The sequence below is a fragment of the Castanea sativa genome, chromosome 1, assembly GCF_040712315.1.
Source record: "Castanea sativa cultivar Marrone di Chiusa Pesio chromosome 1, ASM4071231v1".
Classification (NCBI taxonomy): domain Eukaryota; kingdom Viridiplantae; phylum Streptophyta; class Magnoliopsida; order Fagales; family Fagaceae; genus Castanea; species Castanea sativa.
Window position 1 is genome coordinate 82479357 of NC_134013.1, and position 23252 is coordinate 82502608.

Consider the following 23252-nt stretch of genomic DNA (forward strand, 5'->3'; position numbering starts at 1 on the left):
CTAGGTACTTATTTAAGGCAATTCCAAATGAATGGTAGGCAAAAAGAGATCTGAGTGCAAATTTGGTCATGAAAAATCGATCTGGGTTGTTACAAACACATATCTAGCAAATTTTTAAGCGATAAATTGACTAATTGGACAAAAGGAATTTATGATTCATAATTCACAACCTTCCTTGATGATTAATTGCACTAATCAATTAATTAAAATATTAACAAATCAGAAAGGCCATCTTTGGTTGGTTGGGATATTAATAATGCAAATTTGGAACGAAAAGAGCTTGTTGGCCTGCAGTGACAAGAGAAAAATCTCATTTGTACGACATGTACATCTCCAATAGTCATACAAGAAGGAAAATTTCAACAGAAAAGGAATCAAAAGTAAAACAATATATAACATTTGTGGCTGAGGAACCAATGGCTATAAACTAAAGTAAAACAATATATAACATCTGTGCTGTGGCTGAGGAACCAATGATAAACTAAGTATCCATTAGAATTGTCTTTACAAATTAAATACTAATCAAACAAATGTAAGTAGTACTCAACAAATCAAAATAAATCTGAAATTTCAGTTAAGTTTCAATTTTCTTGTAACCATTTTCATAATCAAACATCATCAGTTTTAGGAGGCACTTCTTCAATTGGCAGTGATGAGGAAGTATTAGAGAGATAATCCTTCAACCGTCCCATTTCATGGGCTACATCCAACATGGTTGGTCTAGTTGAAGGTGTGAACTGTGTGCACAAAAGGCCAAGCTCAATCATTTCTAGAATCACATCTCTCCATATATTGGTGTATTCCTTTGGCATGACCGATGGGATGCACCTATCAAGAGCATGTTCAACTATGGGATCCAGCTTATGGGGGAAGTGACTCTTAACCCATTCATGCAAGCTTGAGCCTTCATCAATAAGAACTTCTGTAGGGCGTCTTCCCGTTATGATTTCCAATAAAAGGACCCCAAAACTATACACATCCCCCTTAGGTGAAGCACTTCTGCCCAATCCATATTCTGCATTTGGATAAATTGATGAAAGAGTAGAATTAGTATGGTAGTAAAAAAAATTATTTATTATGTTGTTGATGTGACACTAATCATAATCATTGTCATGTCAGTTTTTAAATTTTTTGTTTAGTAAAACAGTATTAGCATTAGAAGTTTCCTTAATATATTTTATCCTAGTATGAAACATCATTTTCCTTAGGAGACTTTCGGTGTAATGGAAAACCAGTACCAAGACATGCAATACGTTGTAATTATTGCTAGCATTGTGAACAAATAATCTTGTAGTATAGTGATTAGTGAGTACTATGATTAAACCAATAAGGTCCTAACTCATTAAATTATTATTCTTATCATTTTACTAGACTTTACAAAGAACTCTATTGATGATTTTTTTGAGAAGCATGGGGCTATTCAGTGTTTAAGAAGGAAAACCATCTGACTAATTAATTTTGACAAATCATATGGTGTGCAGAATGTTGAACATAATTTGTTTGCACAAACCAACTAAGAAGTGTTGAACAGAATGATATAATAAAGATTTGTGAGTTGCTCAGCAAATAAGTGATAGTAACCATAATGAAACATAAAAACTATGAAAAATTCTAACAAAGAAATCATACGAGGAAAATTTAACCATATTTAATTCTAGGCTTCTAGCTTAGGCAGAAAAATACTTACCAGGAGCAATGTAGCCAACAGACCCGCACAATAAGCCATCTGTTGAGTTGATGGATATTGTTTCCTTCACATTAGCACTTTCATCACCCCCTTTAACCAGCCTTGCAATTCCAAAATCAGTTACCAAAGCTGTCAAGTCATCATCAAGAAGAATATTGCTCGGTTTTAGATCACAGTGTACAACTTTAACTGGAGAATGATGGTGCAAATAGGCCACTCCTTCAGCAACATCACTGCATATGTTCACTAGCTGTATCAAATCCAGACCACGTTTCAATCCATGGCTTGGGTAGAGATGCCTTTCCAAGCTTCCATTCGACATCAGTGGAAGAACAAGAGCCTTAAAGTCTGGCCTACTGCAAATTGTGATGATCCTTATTAAATTCCTATGCCTTGTCCTCTTTAGGACTTGGCATTCTCTCTTAAAGCTCCATGGAGTTTCTATAGCTGACTTTGTATCCAGAACCTTTACAGCAATTCTTGTATTATCATGAAGAACTCCCTTATAGACGTGACCAAACTGGCCTGAACCAATTAGGCTTGAAGCACTGAACCCACCGGTGGCTTCAATGAGTTGACCATATGAGATTCTAGGGTGCTTGAGCTCTTTCCTTTCTTGTTCTTCCTCCTCCAAGTCCCTTCCATTGAAAATTTCCAATTGTGATTGGATTCTTGACCTTTGTACAAGACGGTGCCCAAGTATGCATACAATGGGAATGGCAAGTAATGAGAGGAGAATTGACAAAATAAGCATAAGATGAGAATGTCTATTTGAGCACTTTGTCATGCTTTCAATTGAGCCACAAAGGCCATCATTTCCAAGGAAAGAGTCTATAGTGAGCAATGAAAACGCTCCCTCATTAGATACATTTCCGGAGAATTTGTTGAAAGAGAAGTTCACATACTTGAGAGTAGAGGACACCTGCAAAGATTGTGGTATTGCACCAATCAATTGGTTCAAAGACACGTCAAGTGCTTTTAGATAAGGCAATTGCCCTACTGAAAATGGAAGGGGGCCTTCTAAAAAATTACGCGAAAGGTTGAGACTCTCTAGTGCAATGCAACTTTTGAGTTGTGTTGGGATTGTGCCAGAGAGATTGTTACTAGATAAATCTATAGCTAGCACCATGTCCATTTTACTGAGCTCTAATGGCAAAGGTCCATATAAGTGATTGCTAGACAAATTCAAGTATAACTTCAAGCTTCTCAACCCTGCAACTTCACTAGGAATCACCCCAGAAAGCTTATTGTGAGAGAGGTCTAGAATTTCTAAATTGACACATTGGCCTAAACTTGGTGGTATTGTTCCTGAGAGCTGGTTTTGATAAAGCAGGAGTCTTCTTAACTGGGGAAGGTTTGCAAAGCTATTCGGAATTGAACCCGATAGCTTGTTTCTCGATAAATCTAGAAGACCTAGATGGGGAATGTTGCCAAGAGCTGGCGGAATCTCACCAGAGAGTGAATTATTTGACAAGTAAACCCTCTCTAGCTTTCCCACTCGACATAGTTCAAGTGGGATTGAACCATTCAATAAGTTACTAGACAAGTTTAAGAGGGTAAGATTCACAAGGTTTGAAATGTGAGGAGGAATAAAGCCATAGATAAGATTCTCATCAAGATGAAGTTGCACAAGATTGATAGAAAGATCACCAACAATGGGAGGAATTTTCCCACCAAGGTTATTTCCCGCCAATTCAAGTTCTAGAAGGTCAGAGCAATTTCCTAAGGAAGCAAAGAAAGGTTCAAGGTTGTTGTTACCATCATGGCTAACAAAGCTATTATAGGACAAATAGAGTATTTGTAACTTTGGCATTTCAAGTACAATCTCTGATGGTAGCTCCCCAATTAACATATTAGACTCCAAGTCCAGCCATTGAAGTTGTGTGGAATTTGAAAGGGCTCGTGGTACATGTCCCACAAGCCTATTCGACCAAAGCAAAAGAAACTGCAACTCTTTAAGCCCACATTCATTCTTAAAGGGGATTTCTCCACTTAAAGAATTGTTAGAAAGGTCAATATACCTCAGGGATAAAGACCCATTACAGAAAAGAGATTCCGGGATCTCACCTTGAAGCTTGTTACTTCCCAAATCAAGATATACCATATTTTGAAGAAATCCCAAGTGGTATGGAATTTTCCCCTCAAGAAAGTTCCATGACAAGCTGAGTTGTCTGAGCCGAGAGAGAGAGCCTAACTCTTTAGGAATAGGACCCTTAAAGAAATTCCTTGATAAATCAAGTACAGTCAAGGAAGAAAGATTGGCTAGAGATGGAGAAATAGTGCCACTAAGCCATGTTGCATTGAGAATAAGCTCTGTGACACTGTTGCTTTCATTGTTGCAGCTCACTCTTGCCCAGTTGCAAACATGAACACTTGAAGAGTTCCAATTCTGAAGGACATGTCCAGGGTCTGAAACAATCCCTGACATGAAAGAAAGCAATGCTGCTTTGTCATTCATAAGCTGAGAATTTTGTGCACCAAGGACACCATACAAAACAGCAACCAAACATAGGAAATTGTACATGGAAAATTTACAAAATCCCATTGTAGAATTGAACAGAAAGAGAGTGGATGACACACAAGAAATGCAAAAACATGTACGTGGGCTTAATAAGAAGATAAAAACTAAGCCTTTGAGAGAGATGGATGTGTTCAATGCAAAGAAGGAATTGTACTATGTAATGCTAAAAAAAATTTGAACTCTTTTATTTTGTGCCTAACTGCCGTTGAAGGAAGGAACGTACGTTTGGCGCCTGTGAAAATTGACTTTGAAAGTCACCAATAGGTGTACAACACGTGTGGTATAGTGACATGACACGTAAGCAACGTTAAGATTTGGGGAGCAATGGTGCTGTACATGTCAGCGACCTAATTAAATATCAGACTTCTAAAATAGTTTACTATTTGGTTTTGTTTTGTTGAAACATGTGTGGTTTGGTTTTTTTCCTAGTGAGAGTTTGGGCTATATTTAGTGGATGGTGTGCTGTTAAGGAAGATAATGTAGCATAATAGGCACGCTTAGGGGACGGTGATGTAGCAACTGGGAGGGTATTGGTTTTGGCAAACTTGTCGGCTGAGATAGAGATGTCTTTTTTTAGCACTATGTTGATATCAATGTCAGTTCAGAAGTTGATACATAACCTCATTTGGGTATCATGTATTGCACTCACTCTCACTCTCACAAATATATATAGATATATAGCACACCATGCAACTAATAATCTAATGAAAGAGATTGATGCTGTAGTAAATTTAGCAGTAGAAAACTAACTGTAAAGAGAAAAGACAAAAGAAAAACTAAACATAAAGAAAAAGTTCCTATGAATGTTAATATTGTATGTAATTACATTGTTGCATACTAGTTGAAATCAAGAATTTTCCATGATCCCTATGAAAAAGGGCAAGAGGATTGAGATTGGGTTGGAATCAATGTGTTGAGTTCGATGTCATAACTAAGAGCCAGACTTTGATCAATGTTTTGGCTTTCACAAGGTATCAAAATTGATCATAGATGTTTACGATCTTTGATCGATATTTGTAGTAAAACTTATAGTATCATTTACATCACTCTCATTTGCCTTAATCAATCAAGAGATTTTCCATTACTCCTTAAGGTTACTTGTTATATCATACACATACACTTCTTGCATTGTTTATTCTTTCCACATTTTGTTGGAAAATTTAGACCATGTTTGTTAAAGTTTAACCAATTTTATAGCAATGAATTTATTAAACAGATTTTTTTATTGCTCGTTTTGTTTTGGTTAAACACATTGAAGCTTCTCACAGCAACATATCTATGTTGAATATAGCAATTTCAACTTGATCATCAACCTTCATATATATCTTATTTGGTTTGATGCTAGGCCGTTCCAAGCGTTTTGGAGGCCTAAGGCGAAATCTTCAAATAAGGCCTTTATATTATTACTTAAATAATATTTAACTAGCATTTTATATAATAATTTTTTTTTAAATCCATTATGTTTACTTTTTAATATGATTTTTTTTAGAAAATGCTAAAGTTATAACAAATTTTACTACAAACTGGTGTTGTAATGAATGTGATCAATGACAAGTTTACGAAAATACTAGAAATATTATAAAATTTACAACATGAGAATTATAAAGATATATCACCAATCACAAATATTTATTTAAAAATGCATTCAATAGTTTTTAGAAATCCACCTATCATATTCATTGTCACATTAAATTATAAAAGTTATGGAGACTACCATGCACCCTTGGTACAATGATCACTCCACAATTATAAGTTCTTGTGGGGTGTGAAGGGCAATGACCGGGATTTAAGTCTCTAGAAGAGAATTTCGTCTCTAGAAGAGAATTTCGCACACATATACACTTAAATTAGGTTAGAATAGAAATTTTATCTTGTATAAAAATAATTAAATAAATAAAATTTATGTAGTAAAATTTATAGTATGTTTAACATTTTCCTATTTGAATTACTTTGATGGTGAATGAGAACTCAGTCACAAAGCCTTAGGCGTACAAAAACACAAGTTTGGTGGTGAGTAGATCTTCATTCTTCACTAAGCCAGCTCCATTAGCACATGGATGAAGCCCCTCACTCTGATATTTTTGGTATCAACTAATTCATTCAAGCGAATAAACTCTGTTATTTGGAGAAGTATAGAGATAATTTAATTAAAATTTGTTTAATATTTGGTTGTTTTAGTCAAATGATTAGTTTTTATTGGTCCAATCAAGTTGTAAAAATTTAGCACCTCTTAAAAAAAAATATTGGCTTAAACAAATCAGAGATTTCAAAATTACATTTTAAGAGAAGTCCATATTTTCATTTTATTTTATATTTTAAAATTGGAATAAATGGTGATAAAATCTTAAAAAATACAGAAGGCCAAAAAGGCCTAGGACTGAACTCTGCAGCTGACATGCTATCATATTAGTCACTTGCCTGCATGAAGCTTTGCCTGAAACTATGTGGAAGTCTTTTGAGAAATCAGTGTGTATATGGCAGTGCCCAAACTTTTTCTATTTTTTACCATTGCACAGTGCACAGTGCACAGTGCACTTGACATGGGCTTTTTGGTCCCTTTTGTGTTCCAACTTCCAAGCCCATCAGAAGGTCCTTGAATGAGCCCATTTTCAGTGCAAAATGATCACCTTACCCTCCAATCAAGTTCTCCTAATTATCCAATGTGTTGGACTTGGATCCTTCCTCCTGTGTGTATGGGTTTGGTCAATACAATAGAATCTCAAATGCATGTACTTTTTATTTATATTTTGGGCTTGATCTTGTGGTGGAATGGTCTGGTGGGCCGTGGGCATATTTGAGGGTGTATAAAATCAAAACCTGGAGATTGGAAGAAATATATGAGGGTGTGGGTGTTTGTATTATATTTCTATGTTTCATATGTGTATATGAATAATGAATTTATGTATATCTTCTTCTTCTTCTTTTTAAGTGATTGATAAGAATGTATCTCTATACTTTATAAAACAGCTTAATGATACAAAATCTTAAAATACATGAAGCAGTTTCACGATTAAATTGATGTAGCCAACTAGCTAAGAAAATATTGCTTGATTTAAGGAAAAGCTTAAGGGTACCATTATATGCAGAGGCCTTCCAATAAATTTGCATAGTGATCTTCTGTACCAAAAATGAAATATTCAATGTCAAAGATATCTTGCAACATAAATTATCTTCTGTAAAATTAATAATCTTAATCTAGGCATAAACATGAGGAACAAAAAATTAAACGGACTTTTGTCTTATTTTTTCCCTTTCTAAAACTCAAGATCAAGAGAAAGAAAGATTTCATATTACTTGCAGCAGCATGTTCACATTATTCAAACACCGGTAAATTTATTACTCACTTTGATTTTGAAATCCAAGCAAGATGCAGCCCAACCACCCTCAACGTTTAAATGAAGCCTTTGTAAGTCCTCCCATGTCCGCCTTCACTTACATATAATGATAACATGTGTTCATTTCTCCAACTAGACTACGAGGACACGTGCGATCTCTTCTTGAAACTAAATAGTTATGAAAGAGCATTCATCCTTTCATTTTCTTTTAACCCCTTTAGCTTTTCATGTCAAGGTATTAGTTTATTGAATTAACCAACAGAGGAAATTCATACAGTATTTATTATATACAGTTGTGCATTAATTATTTATATTAAATGATTTTTATGACTATTTTTATAAATTCTATTTAAGAAATTCCTCATGCATAGTTGTTTTGTAGACAATTGATGCAAAAGCCTAAAATTAAATATTTGTGAATTCACTAAAATTAATCTTAACTGTTTAAATTTTCTCAATCCTTTTAGTGAGATGTAATATATATATATATATATATATATGTGTGTGTGTGTGTGTGTGTGTGTGTGTGTGTGTGGAACTAACATTGTATAGTATTTATTCTATGTAATTAGATAGATTACTAATAGAATAAATATGTTTATTTTGTTATATTAATTATTTTAAGTATAAAGAAAATTTAATATCATTTTTCTAAGATTTATATGAGAGACAATTGAATTTTTTATAAGTGAAAAATAATTGATTTGATATATGGTATTCTTGCTAAAATTTAGTTGTTTTTGCAACAATTGAAACTATAGGAATGATAGGCCCAGTGGTGTGCGCTGGGCCGTGGGCCTTGTCCAAGGACGCCTAATAATCCGAAGACGGATAAACGTCATCGCGAAAGTCCACGTTAGTGTATAAAGAAAGGGGTCTAGTTATGAAGATTCAGGAAGGAAAACCGAGGACAAACGACACCTCGGCTAAAGTGTGGTCTGCCATCAAGAACAACACTCCGGAAGCTTCTATTGATAAGGATAAGCATCAGGAAAACATAGGACAAAGGGAAGCTAAGAAATATCTAAGAGAAAGCTGCTACTATCGCATTGAATACTCTGCAGTTAACTCTCTGGCCACATTAAAGTGGAAGTGATACTTGAACAGTAATATTCAATTTTATAACCACTCCTAGAGACATCAGTAAGGTGCTAATGGGACAATGATCAAAGCTAACCACTTGACTTACACGTGGAAGGTGGAGATGGAGAAAAATGAGGGGAATATAAGGAAGAGAGACACCATTATGGAAGATCATCTGAGAATGGAGAGAAAATCACTATAGCACCAAGAACTGGACTTGTAACCAAATTCAAAAGAAATATATATATAAGAACTAGTCTCCTCGGACTATGCCGAGGACAATTTCCTTTTAAAAAAACCAGTTTATGCTTGTTTCCTTGTCATTAGGGCTCACTATAATTATTTTCTAACTCATTAAAGCCTAATTTTTTAGCCTATCTCTACAAATTCATTGTATTGGGCTCTTTGGGCCTAGATCCTTTTACCTTTTGGGTTTAGGAACCAAATTGCGTCCTTACAGAAACAATGTCTATTGTGGACTTTGTGGAAAGTGGAGATGGATAAAAATGAGGGGAATATAAGGAAGAGAGACACCATTGTGGAAGATCATCTGAGAACGGAGAGAAAACCACTGTAGCACCAAGAACTAGACTTGTAACCAAATTCAAAAGAAATATATATATAAAAACTAGTCTCCTCGGATTGTGCCAAGGACGATTTCCTTTAAAAAAAAAAAAAACAGTTTATTCTTGTTTTCTTGTTATCTGGGCTAACTATAATTATTATCTAACTCATTAAAACCTAGTTTTCTAGCCTACTCTCTACAAATTTATTGTATTGGGCTCTTTGGGCCTAGATCCTTTTACCTTTTGGGTTTATGAACCAAATTGCATCCTTACAAAAACAATGTCCTACAAATAGGGGAAAAAAAAATAGTAACACAATCAAGAATGAAAAAAAAAAATTGAAGGATATTTGCATTTTTTTTAGTAGGCATGAAACATGATAGCCACTATATCACGCAATTTTTAATTTGTAAACACATATATAGTATGATCAAATCATTACACTAGTATTCTTTTTTATTTTGTCTATAAAATTACTAAATATTACAATCTTATACATATGGTGGGGGATTTGAATGATGTCTCTGTTGGAAAAGTGCCAACTAGTTAAGTTACAAAATTCTTGGCAAAAATTATTGAAATATTGGAGAAAATTAATAATAAGTTGCATTCAATTTTCAATTTATAAAACACACACATATATATAGTATGATCAAATCACTACACTACTCTTAATGTCTTTCTTTTTTATTTATAAAAATGAGAATTTGTGTTTAGGGTTGTAGGTGCCAGGATTTACCTTTTTTTCTTCCCAATTTTGTCCTTCTTGCTACTAATGCCTGGTGTTCATCTTGGGCTTCACAAAGTTGAAATTTGCTACTCATTGTAACCTCGGCAATCCCGTGGACTCTTCCTTATAGGCTAGGAAAATACTCATTGTAACCTCGGCAATCCCGTGGACTCTTCCTAATAGGCTAGGAAAATTTTAGCTAAAGTTTGTTTCAGGCAGTCAGCCATACCTTCAAAGTAATTGCTGGATGAATTTGCTTTGCACTCCCTCCACTTTGCTCATAATCTCATGCCATTGATGGCTGGGTAAAAAGAGTATCTCAATGAAATGGCAACTAAATTTATGCATAATGTGTAAAAAGCAAAATCAACAGCACAAAAAGAAAAGGCAAACCTAACCTCGTAAAATTGGTAGTATAGCTTCTTGCTTAACAATACCATTGTCATCATGGCAGATAGTTACGAAGCAAGAAATTGCTCCACAATTCTCATAGAAAAGCTTTTGGAAAGTAAAAGAAATGCATATAAATCAAAATGATTATGTACAAAGAAATAAAGACATCCAGGAATGAGTACCTTGATTTTGAAATCCAAGGACGATGTTGACCATCATGTTATGCCCCAAAATTTGTGTCTCAACACCAAATGCTTGCAGTATGATTAGATTCAAGCCACTTTATAAGAATCTTTCTCTTATGATTCAAGCCTCTCTTGCTTCTTCTCCTTGTCTTCCTTCTCTCTTTCTGTTCAGCTGACATTTTGAGCTCCATCACTTCATTTTCAACCGAATTGGCTATCTGGGGTTCAGTTTCATTAACAAATTCACCACATTTAAGACACATTGGATCCAAATTCTTATCATTTGGCAACTCATTTGGCTAATTTTGAAGAATTGGAGAAATGGGTTCAGTTTATTCTTCTTTGGAAGACTCATTATTGACACATTCTTGTGTGGCAATTCCGTCACTGGCTATTCTAAAGACTTATTCTTTGATGAAAAAATGTTGGTCAATAACCATATAAAGCCTAAGCTCTCAATGACCCATGAACCATCCATGAGAAACAATAACAAAGCCTAATAAAACCATCAAACATGAGTAAAATAAGAGTAGAGTGGAGAGTAACTATAATAATAGGGGGTTTAGTAATGTTATTTAAACAACATTACATGTATTTTTATACACTTTTTTCACTCACGTGTATTTTCACAAAATAACAACGTTACTAGAAAGCTCTTGTCAAACCGTTCAAATGAAAGAATGAGTTTCGTGATTTGATACAAGATTTTTGTGGACGTTGACATTATTGTCATTCATTGGTTGTTATTTTTTAATGACTAACTTGTCCCTTTTTATTTGACATTTAAGGATGATACACGAGGATAGTTTGGTCCTTTCGAGAAAACCCAGTGTGCTGTTTCACGGAAAGTGCAATAATTTTTTTGTGTCTAATGCATTTGTCAGTTACAATGTACTTACAATTATTGATCATTTCACTAACTGAGATGTAGCACCAGGGACAGACCCAAGGGGCCCGGCCCCTTGACCCAAACAAAAAACAATTTTGGGCTCCCTGGCCCAAAGAAAAAAGAATTGTTTTTATTGATTATACTTTTTAGAGTTCAAATTTGGTAAGAATAAGGTGTAAAACCTATATTTTATACCATCTAATAAGTGATTGTCACATCAGTATTTTACTTAAAAATTAATACATCCTGCCACATCTAATAACATCTTAATAAACTCCCAAGTTTGATGGATTTATATATGGGTATTAGAATTAATTGGATGTGGTTGTGCTTATTCTTAAATATGTAATAAAATGATGTAACATGCTAGGATTGGAAGGGTAAAACATGAGTTTTACACCACATTCTTACAAAATTTAATCTCTATATTTTATTCCTAGAGTTGTGCCTCCCTCTTCCTTGGCCCAAAGAAGAAACAATTTTGGGCTCCCTGGCCCAAAGAAAAAAAAATTGTTTTTATTGGTTATAAGTTTTTTATCCCCAGAGTTGCGTCTTCCTCTTCCAAAAACTTAAATCTCATCTCTTTTAATTAGTCTAGTCTAGCTAGCAACTACTCAACTCAAGAACTTAACAAAAAAAAAAAACTTCAAAATAAAATATCCCAATCAGCTCAATATTAGAGTACTAGCATTAAGTTTTTTAAATGCTAAACATTTAGTATTTAGAACACTAAATATAAAAAAATTATTGTACGAGATATTTCAATTTTTTTTTTTTTTTGAGAATCTATGAGATATTTCAAATGCTAGTAACAAAAGTATTTTTGATTCCGATTAAAAAAAAAAGAAAAAAAAAAGAAGATGTAATTTTTGATTCAGAACCTAAACTACACTATCCAAAAGATTTAATTGACACCTTATATAGCAGAGTTGCAATCCATGAATATTGGGTCACTTTTATATATATAACCAGTTGCATATCTCCCATAACTTAATACCGGTTGTAATTTAGTGCCGACATGTATGCTCAAAGACTAAATTTCATTTCTCAAGTTTTTTTTTTTTTTCATCATTATTACAATTATTTTTAATTTCTTATGGATGCAACAAGAACAGTTAGCAGATATACTTGGCAATAATCCTCAAGTATTTTTATGCATGGTGGCAGTGGTAATTATTACAACTAGAGAATGTTTTCTTTTTTAACGTAGTACCGCCATGAAAGCGATTCTCTTACTCCCTAATCAAGGTTTCATGCTTATACGGATACCTTTCTTATCGTTTTTTTTTTAAAAAAAAAAAAAAAAAAATTACTTCTATATATATATATATATATATATATATATTCTAAAAATCACGAAAAATTGAAGGACAAAGATGGAGAGGTAGTGGTAGTAAGTTATGGTCATAGGAGGTTAGAAATGGAGAAGAAATAGAGAGTAGATCGAGCATTGGTGAAGAGTGATTCTTCAGGCAAGCAAGAATTGACAACTTTCTTTTTCTTTTTTCTTTTTGTGTGTTGAAAAACCGAAAAAGCATTGACAATTTGATATAACATAATATTTATATACCTAGTCATGAAACACAATTGCCTAAGTTTTCTATCTTTATGTTTGTTTAAATATAAACATTGACATTGCTTTTGTGTGTTATTCAAATCAATTTGCTGCGCATTTGCATATTTCATTTTTATAACCCCTCTATCTTATCTTTTGTGAAGGACAATTTGACCTACTTCAGCATACATCGTGGTGTAGCGGCCTCCGAGTGCTACATGAGGGATAAAAATGATCTCAAGTGGATTGTGTCATCATATAAAGTGAGAATATTGTGTTATTATCACCTTCCACTAGGTATTTATTTAGCAATTCCATATGAATTGGCATGCAAAAGGAGAACTGAATGCAGATGTAATGAAAATCGTTCTGGGGTTGTTACAAACACATCATGCAATTTTTAAGACATACATTGACTAATAGAACAAAAGAGATTTGTGATTCATGATTCATGTTGTGAAATTTTAAAATACTCGCAGGTGTACGAACCGTATTGAAGTATAGTTTGACAAGAACGAGGTCGAACCCACAGGGACTTGAATGAATGTAGGAAAATTAATTAAATCTTAACCAAATTAATCCTAATCTAGTTTAATAAAAATTGGTTGTTTTGAAATTAATTAAACTAAGCAAATAATCAAATTAAGCAAATAGTTAAACTAAGCAAAAGATATAAAGCAATAAAAAGATGTAAACAATCAAGGGAAAGGAATTAAGGTTTTGGAATCCGCCTTATAAGTCATATCAGCATATATTTATGATCATTAATTTTTCCCAACTACTACATGATAATCTAGAAATCAATCTTGCTATCATAGAAAATATTCTCATTAAAATCCTTATTTTAAAAATCAAAAGCATGTTCTTCTTCGCTTCTTAAGTATAAAATCAAATCATCAAATGTATCTATAGCCAAACAAATCACAAGATATATCCAATTCTAAAAATCAAATCATAAATTGTATCCATTGACAGATAAATCACAAGCGGTGTCCAATTTTATAATCAAGAATTAATAAACCAAGCATTCAATTAATTAAGACAAATCCTAAATTATGAGAAAAACATGATTGAACTCATATCTAGAATCTCATCTTAGTCAATTGATATGAAGCAAGAACAATTTAAATCATTAAAGAACAACTATTATGGGAAAAATCAAATCACATAAATATTACTAATAATTCTTAACAAGATTTCATTCTCAACCCTAATTATAAATTTAGCTACTCATAGTAATTAAAATAAAACACAAGAATAAAATACTAAACATTAAACTAGACAAATAAAATAAAACTAACTGTCATGGAAGAAAACCAAAGAAGTAGTCGCACTTTCTATGTTCAGTCCCCAGCCCTAGCACTAGCCCCCCTTGAATTTTGCCCTAAAGAGCCTTTAAATAGGTCAAGGAATCCTATTACAAGTTGAATTCCCGTTTGGGGAAAATTTCAGATTTTTAGGCTTCACTTAACCGACAATTTTGGCCCATTTAACTTCAGAATTAGGACTTTTGGTAAACTACAATGTTGTAGCCCTTTAAGTTAACTTTCCAGCCCAACTTGAATCATCTCAATTGGACATCTGAACCGAAAGTTATGCTAAAAATAATAACTGATGTGCAGGCTGGAATCCTAATCCGAATTGAACTTGGATTTGATGCAAATTTCCTTTGATTCCCTGCTCCAATTGGACTTAAATTTAATTTGGTTGGTCTTCTTTAACTTCATCATGGCCCTTGTAAAAGTAAAGTCCATTAGCTTTTTTCTTTGCACAAATCCACTTATTTAATTCCATTCTCCTACAAAAGATAAATTCAAGCAATAAGATTCAATTAAGCACAAAATTGATTATTCACTATTATTCCAAAACCAAATATAAAATGCATGAATTACCTCAAAATAAGTATGATAATGCTTTCTAACAATGATATAAATATGCAAAATTAAGCTATTATCAATGCACATCAAATACCCCCAAACCTACATTTTGCTAGTCCTCGAGCAAAACAAATAAAGAGTAAAACAACACAAAGAAATAAAAAAAACAAAGAAAAAAAAAATCCTAACTAATCCACTTTCGCTGGAATTTTCGGTTGCGTTTAGCGTATGCAACAAGCCTTTAAACCCCTAGTTTACACTAGTGGATGAGTTGTAGTCTCATGAGGGTTTGCAGGGAATATACCCACAAGATTCTGAGAATGAATACTAAAATGAACAAAACAAAGAAAATCAAACTTTTTTTTTTTTTTCAATTGCCTTTTGCAAAGAGGATTAGTTCAAGTTCAAAAACACTACAAATGCTAAAGAAATTTCTCATGCCATCAAAACTCAATGTGAGTGAAAAGTGGTAGCCAACCCAAACATACTCTTAGTTTTAGAATAAACTTGACTCGAATCTCTATTTGAAAGTATGCTTCAACTCAAATCTTTCCGGTGTTATCACTCAACAAATGAAATCACTCTGAAATGGGGTGTAACACTCTCAACAACATATGTGAGCGGAATAATGTAAGCAAAATCAAATACCTCACATATAAATCATATGAAAAACGCTTAATCAAGAAAGAACAAGTAGTCTCATGAAAGGATGCCAAAAAGAATTTATACCACACCTTTTTCTTCTCAGTCATATCAATATCTGAACTACACAATCTTCAAGATCAAATAAGGACTTTATTAGGACGTAATGTAGAGAAAAAGCAAAGGGAATGAAATAAAAATGTGTGAAGGTAAATATAAGAGGTGTTTTCAAGATAGTTAGAATGTCAACACTTTTTGGAATTTCCATTCAACATTTTTTTTTTCAACTCTTCTTTTTCAAAGTAGTATTCCTTCCTTACATCTCACTTCTCATAATTTGATGAAAACCCTTTTTATTTTCTTCTTTTTGACACTTTTCCTCTTTTTTTCTTTTTTCCTTGTTCTTCAATTTTTTTTTTCTTTCTTTGACTTCTTTTTTCTTCCTTCTTTGAATTCTCACACAAACCACCATATTGAAACAAACTGATCAAATTCTATCTTAAAACACTATGGATAAGGGTTTTAAGAAAGAAAGGCTAATTAAAAGGCTCAACGGGGTGACTAGCGATAATGTATCAAGAAAGAAAAAGAAAAAACACATATATGGCTCAAAGTACACAAAAATGGCCTAATCTCATCTCTCAAAGACTAGTATAGTTCATTCAACATCAATGACTTTAAAAGATTCAAGTGTGGCATAAAATTAGATTTTTTTTTCTTGGCCAAAAGAAAGAACAATGAGACTACAACAAGGGAAACATGTTATGCACTTCCAAATGAACTTTAAGATTAGAAACAATAAATAGCCCTCAAAAAATAATGATTGGCTCAAAACTCACAAGGGTTACAGTCTCCACATTGTTATTATCAAGATTTCTAATCATTTTTATCCTTCAACAACAAGTTGTGTCTGAGTGGCTACGTGCATGTGCAATGAATTGAGCATGAAAGCACTGAAATTCTTTAAGCAGGAGTAGTATAACAAACTCAAAACATAGACCTCAAGCTAGGCAAAAGATTTTTATTTTTTTATTTTTTAGACTAAACAAAACACAACAGAAAGATAGAAATCTATATACATCCCCCCCAAACCTAAACCAAACATTGTCCTCAATGTTAAAAATGATACTCTCAAATATATGTCTTGAATGAAAAGAGAGCAAAAAAAAAATTAATATGCAACATGATAACCAAGTAGAAACAAGTAAGGTAAGGAGAAGGAGGAGACATACCTTGATCAAGCTGATTTATTGTAAATTTTAATTTCTGTCAAATATCAGCTAGAACAAAAGAGAATAAAACTAAAAAAGAAAATAAACACAAAGTCTAATCTAGAAGCAGAAAATAAACAATAGAAAAAGAAAGAAAGAAAAAAAAAATGCAAACCTGATAAACACAACTGGGATCAATCCTGATAAACAGGATCATCCAAGAGGACTTCTTCAACTTTTGGAGGCTCAAGTTCTAAAAATGGTTTCAAACGTTGGCCATTAATTTTAAACATATCACCATTTTTAGGATTCTCAATTTCAATAGCACCATGGGGATAAACAATGCGAACTATGAATGGACCAGTCCATCGAGATCGTAACTTGCCTAGGAAGAGATGCAAACGAGAATTATAAAGAAGAACTTTCTGACCAGGTTCAAATGATTTTCTCAAGATGTTTTTATCATGAACCCTTTTCATTCGGTCCTTATACGATTTGGCACAATTGTATGCATCATTGTGAATTTCCTCTAACTCATTGATTTGGAGTTTCCTTTCAGCACCTGCTTTGTCAAGATCAAAATTTAACCGCTTAATAGCCCAATAAGCTTTATGCTCTAACTCAACAGGGAGGTGACAAGCCTTACCATACACAATTCGATAGGGAGACATTCCAATGGGAGTCTTAAAGGCTGTACGGTATGCCCACAGTGCATCATTGAGTCTTAAAGACCAGTCTTTCCGAGTAGGGTGAACTGTTTTCTCCAATATTCTCTTGATTTCCCTATTAGATATCTCTACTTGACCACTTGTCTGTGGGTGATAAGGTGTTGCAACCTTATGAGTGATACCATATTTCTTCATTAGTTGCTCAAAGACTCTATTGCAAAAGTGCTTTCCTCCATCACTAATAATGGCACGTGGTGTACCAAACCGTGCAAACACATTCTCTCTCAAAAACTTGACTACAACCTTGTGGTCATTAATTCTACATGCAATGGCCTCAACCCACTTAGAAACATAATCAACAGCAACAAGGATGTATAAGTTACCAAAAGAATTAGGAAAGGGACCCATGAAATCAATACCCCAAACATCAAATACCTCAACAATCAAAATAGGGTTCAATGGCATCATATTTCTTTTTCCAATACTGCCCAACTTTTGGCATCTCTCACAAGCTGAACAATATGCATGGGAATCACGAAAAATGGAAGGCCAATAAAATCCACATTGCAAAATCTTGGCAGCAGTCTTTCTTGAACTAAAGTGACCTCCACAAGCATGATCATGACAAAAAGATATAACATTTTGTTGGTCACTTTCAGATATGCATCTCCTAATTATTTGATCGTAATCACTTAAACAAGTATGGATCATCCCAAAAGAAATACCTTACCTCAGCCAGAAATTTAGACCTATCTTGTTTAGTCCAATGCAAAGGCATTTGATTAGTGACAAGATAGTTTGCAATATCAGCATACCAAGGTCTTTGGGATACATGCAGCAACTGCTCATCAGGGAAAGATTCAACAATAGGTAAATTGTCATCAGTGTGCTCAACGATTAATCTAGACAAATGGTTAGCTACTACATTTTCAGTTCCCTTCTTGTCCCGAATCTCAAGATCAAATTCTTGTAACAATAAAATCCATCGGATAAGTCGAGCTTTAGCATCTTTTTTGGAGAAGAGATACTTCAGTGCAGCATGATCTGAATAAATTAAGACCTTAGACCCCAACAAATAGGATCTAAATTTATCCAAGGCAAAAACAATTGCCAACAACTCCTTTTTTGTTGTAGAGTAGTTCATTTGAGCATCATTTAGAGTCTTACTAGCATAATAAATCACATGGGGAACCTTTCCAACCCGCTGTCCTAAAACAGCACCAATTGCATAATTAGAGGCATCACACATAATCTCAAAAGGCAGCTTCCAATCAGGTGGTTGAATGATAGGTGTAGAAGTCAACTCAATTTTTAGTCTCTTAAATGCATGAAGACACTCATCATCAAACACAAATGGGGCATCTTTGGCAAGTAAGTTGCATAAGGACCTTGAGATTTTACTAAAATCCTTGATGAACCTTTGATAGAATCCTGCATGACCCAAAAATGATCTAATTTCCTTAACAGATCGAGGAGGTGGAAGGTTAGAAATCAAATCTATTTTGGCCTTATCAACCTCAATACCACTTTCTGATATGACATGCCCAAGAACAATTCCCTTTCTCACCATAAAATGACATTTCTCCCAATTAAGAACAAGATTTTTCTCTTTACACCGCACTAACACTAAGGATAGGTGGTGCAAACATTCTCCAAAAATCGTCCCACCATATCAGAAAAAATACGAATCATGCACCTTTGAAATGTACCAGGAGCATTACATAAACCAAATGGCATGCGACGGTAGGCAAATGTCCCAAAAGGGCAGGTGAAGGTAGTCTTTTCTTGATCTTCTGGTGCAATGGGAATTTGATTATATCCAGAATATCCATCAAGAAAACAATAATAAGCATGACCAGCTAATCTTTCCAACATTTGGTCTATAAAAGGAAGAGGAAAATGATCTTTTCTTGTCATGGCATTCAACTTACGATAATCAATGCATACTCTCCATCCCGCTTGCACACGAGTTGGGACTAACTGATCATCCTCATTCTTGACAACTGTTATACCAGATTTCTTTGGTACAACTTGAACTGGACTCACCCAATTACTATCAGAAATTGGGTAAATAATACCCACATCCAAAAGCTTCAAAACTTCAGCTCTCACTACCTCTTGCATAATAGGGTTTAGAGGTCTCTGCGGTTCACGTGAAGTTCTAGCATTCTCTTCCAAGTGAATTCTATGCATAACCACAGATGGACTAATACCTTTGATATCAGCAATTGACCAACCTATAGCTTCCTTATGCTCTTGAAGTACACTTATCGATTGGCGTTCCCTAAGGTCATCCAAATCTGAAAATAATGACAGGTAAGGTCTCAGAAGAACCTGAAAAGGCATACTTAAGTGTGTCAGGTAATGGTTTCAACTCCAACTTTGGTGGTTCCACAGCAGATGGGGGTGGGGATGAAGAAAGTGGAAGAGGGATCACTTTTGGTTGCCAGCTATCAGTACTTAAGAGAGGAGCAGAATCTAACAATGCATTGACCTCTTCAATTGAGTGTTCAATATCAAAATTGCAACCAAAAAGATTTAAGCAAGCCTCTAGAGGATCCTCATAACTCGATTGTAGGAAAGTATCATGGACTAGACTCTTAATCATGTCAACCTCACAGGTATCCTCATTGTCTAGCACTTGTTTACTTATGTGGAAGATATTATGCTCAACGGTCATATTCCCAAAAGAAATCTTCATTACACCACTCTGACAATTGATCAAAGCATTGGATGTGGCTAAGAAAGGGCGACCCAAAATGACATGGATTTGTGTACTGGCATTTAGAGCAGGCTCAGTGTCTAACACAACAAAATCAACAGGAAAATAGAATGCATCCACCTTAATTAGCACATCCTCAACAATACCCCTAGGGATTTTCACAGACCTATCAGCTATCTGAAGTGTCATGGTCGTTGGTTTTAACTCCCCCAAACCTAGCTGTAAGTATATAGAATATGGCAATAAGTTCACACTTGCCCCCAAATCTAGCAAAGCTCGCTCAATGAGATGATCCCCAATCTTGCATGAAATTGTAGGAGATCTTGGGTCCTTACATTTCACTGGATATTTATTCTGAATAATTGAAATGACTTGCTCTGTCAAAAATGCCTTTTTAGGGACATTTGTCTTTCTCTTCATTGTCACAAGATCTTTTAAAAACTTGGCATAAGCAGGAACTTGTTGAATTGCATCAAGAAATGGAATGTTTATTCGCTCCAAGAAATGGAATGTTTATTTGCACTTGCTTAAAAACCTCTAAAATGTCTCCAAATTGTGCACTTTTCTGAGGACTGATTAACCTTTGAGGAAATGGAGCTTTAGGAACAAACCTCTTATCAAGGGGGGAACTAAGATCCTGAATTGGAATGGAGGGTGGGTTGTCCTTCTTTTCTCCATGATCATCATGTGAACTATGAGTATCTTTTTCCTTTAACACAATATTTTCATCGTCCTCCACTTCTGGCATTTTCACTTGATTATCAACTTGCTTACCAGACCTAAGGGTAGTAATAGACTGAACATGTTCTTGTCCATGAGTAGAACTAGAAGAACCATTGATGGCATACTGTCCTTTTGGGTTAGGTATAGGTTGACTAGGAAACTTTCCTTTTTCCCTCTCTCCAACTTGGGTTGCTAACTGGCCAACTTGATTTTCCAACTTTGAAATAGCTTGAGTATTCAAATGGGTGGAACTTTTCATCTCTTGAATGGCTTGACTAGTTGATTGCATGAATGTTTTGAGAGACTCCTCCAATGATGATTGTTGTCTTGGTGGTGCTACAAACTGAGGAGGTGATTGAGGAATGGGAGGATATGCTTGAGTAGGTGGACGAAATTGACTTTGTTGATGCACTTGTTGTCCACCTACATTTGTGGGAGGCTGATTTTGCCTCCATGAGAAATTAGGATGGTTCCTCCAATTTGGATTGTATGTCTTTGAAAATGGACTAGCAAATGGTTTTCCATAATTATTCAGTGAATTTGCTTGCTCAGTATAAAAATCAGGGTACCCAGCTATGGAAGGACACATTTGTGTTGTATGCATAGGACTTGCACAAATAGAACATGTTTCACTTTGAACTTGATTGACAGAATTCATCCCTCTACCTAAAGCTAAAGCCTCAACCTTACGAGTGAGATTGTCTAACCTAGCTTTTATGTCTAAATCTTCACTGACTTCATACAATCCTCCTTTCTTAATTACAGGGGCAGATCTCTCTTTACGGTTGGAAAAATTCTATTGCTGTGAACTTTCAGAAAAATTCTCAAGAAATTTGTATGCCTCATCATCTACAAGACTCAAAAATCCACCACCATTCATGGACTCAATCATGTTATGATTTGCTTAAGTCAAACCATTATAAAAATATTGTACTAGTCTCCATGTTCAAAACCATGATGGGGACACTTTAAGATCAAGTCCTTAAATCTCTCCCAACTCTCATAAAATTTCTCTTGTTCATCTTGATAAAAATCTATAATTTCTCTCCTCAAAGCATTGGTCTTGGCCATTGGGAAAAATTTAGAGAGGAATTTTATAACCAATAATTCCCATGAAGTGATAGATCCAGGTGACACAGAATTAAGCCATGCTTTTGCCTTATCCTTCAAGGAAAAAGGGAATAAACGCAAGTGAACAGACTCATCAGTGAAATTCTGGAACTTACAAGTAGCACAAATCTCAAGAAAATCCTTCACATGCATATAAGGATCTTCTCTATCCAATCCATGAAAAGTAGGCAGAAGATGGATTATCTGTGGCTTTAACTCAAAATGTGCAGCTGTGGTTGCAGGCAATACTATGCAAGATGGAGGGTTGGTGGTTATGGGTGAGAACAACTCCCTAAGATTTTTTAAATCATCTCCTGTTTCTCCCATTGTGGATGAATAATCAAAACTAACAAGACGATTATCTTTATCACGTATCCAAGTTCTCATACACCATGCACAAAGAAATAATTTTTTTTTATAAATAAAATAAAAATTTAACTACAACTAGTAGAAGAAAAAAATTCAATTAAGACTTAATTTATTTTCCTAACCAAGTCCCCGGCAACGGCGCCAAAAATTTGTTGTGAAAATTTAAAATACTCGCAAGTGTACGAACCGTACCGAAGTATAGTTTAACAAGAACAAGGTCGAACCCACAGAGACTTGAATGAACGTAGGAAAATTAATTAAATCTTAACCAAATTAATTCTAATTTAGTTTAATAAAAATTGGTTGTTTTGAAATTAAATAAACTAAGCAAATAGTTAAACTAAGCAAAAGATATAAAGCAATAAAAAGATGTAAACAATCAAGGGAAAGGAATTAAGGTTTTGGAATCCGCCTTGTAAGTCATATCAGCATATATTTATGATCATTAATTTTTCCCAACTACTACATGATAATCTAGAAATCAATCTTGCTATCATAGAAAATATTCTCATTAAAATCCTTATTTTAAAAATCAAAAGCATGTTCTTCTTCGCTTCTTAAGTATAAAATCAAATCATCAAATGTATCTATAGCCAAACAAATCACAAGATATATCCAATTCTAAAAATCAAATCATAAATTGTATCCATTGACAGATAAATCACAAGCGGTGTCCAATTTTATAATCAAGAATTAATAAACCAAGCATTCAATTAATTAAGACAAATCCTAAATTATGAGAAAAACATAATTTAACTCATATCTAGAATCTCATCTTAGTCAATTGATATGAAGCAAGAACAATTTAAATCATTAAAGAACAACTATTATGGGAAAAATCAAATCACATAAATATTACTAATAATTCTTAACAAGATTTCATCCTTAACTCTAATTATAAATTTAGCTACTCATAGTAATTAAAATAAAACACAAGAATAAAATACTAAACATTAAACTAGACAAATAAAATAAAACTAACTGTC

At 34.0% G+C, this 23252-nt stretch overlaps 1 protein-coding gene, 1 non-coding gene and 1 pseudogene across 2 annotated transcripts; 1 reads left to right on the forward strand and 2 right to left on the reverse strand.

Moving 5' to 3' along the window:
- Positions 1–233: 233 nt before the first annotated feature.
- LOC142627906 (putative leucine-rich repeat receptor-like serine/threonine-protein kinase At2g24130) lies at positions 234–4338 on the reverse strand. The gene is made up of 2 exons (XM_075801808.1): positions 1688–4338; positions 234–1015 (listed from the first exon to the last, which is right to left on the reverse strand). Exons 1-2 carry the CDS (start codon positions 4230–4232, stop codon positions 609–611), a joined length of 2952 nt encoding a protein of 983 aa, XP_075657923.1. The 5' UTR covers positions 4233–4338; the 3' UTR covers positions 234–608.
- Positions 4339–16868: 12530 nt separating this feature from the next.
- LOC142635554 (uncharacterized) lies at positions 16869–21376 on the reverse strand (annotated as a pseudogene).
- Positions 21377–21736: 360 nt separating this feature from the next.
- LOC142623012 (small nucleolar RNA R71) lies at positions 21737–21845 on the forward strand. The gene has a single exon (XR_012842037.1). It is a non-coding gene; the product is annotated as a small nucleolar RNA R71 (small nucleolar RNA).
- Positions 21846–23252: the final 1407 nt, after the last annotated feature.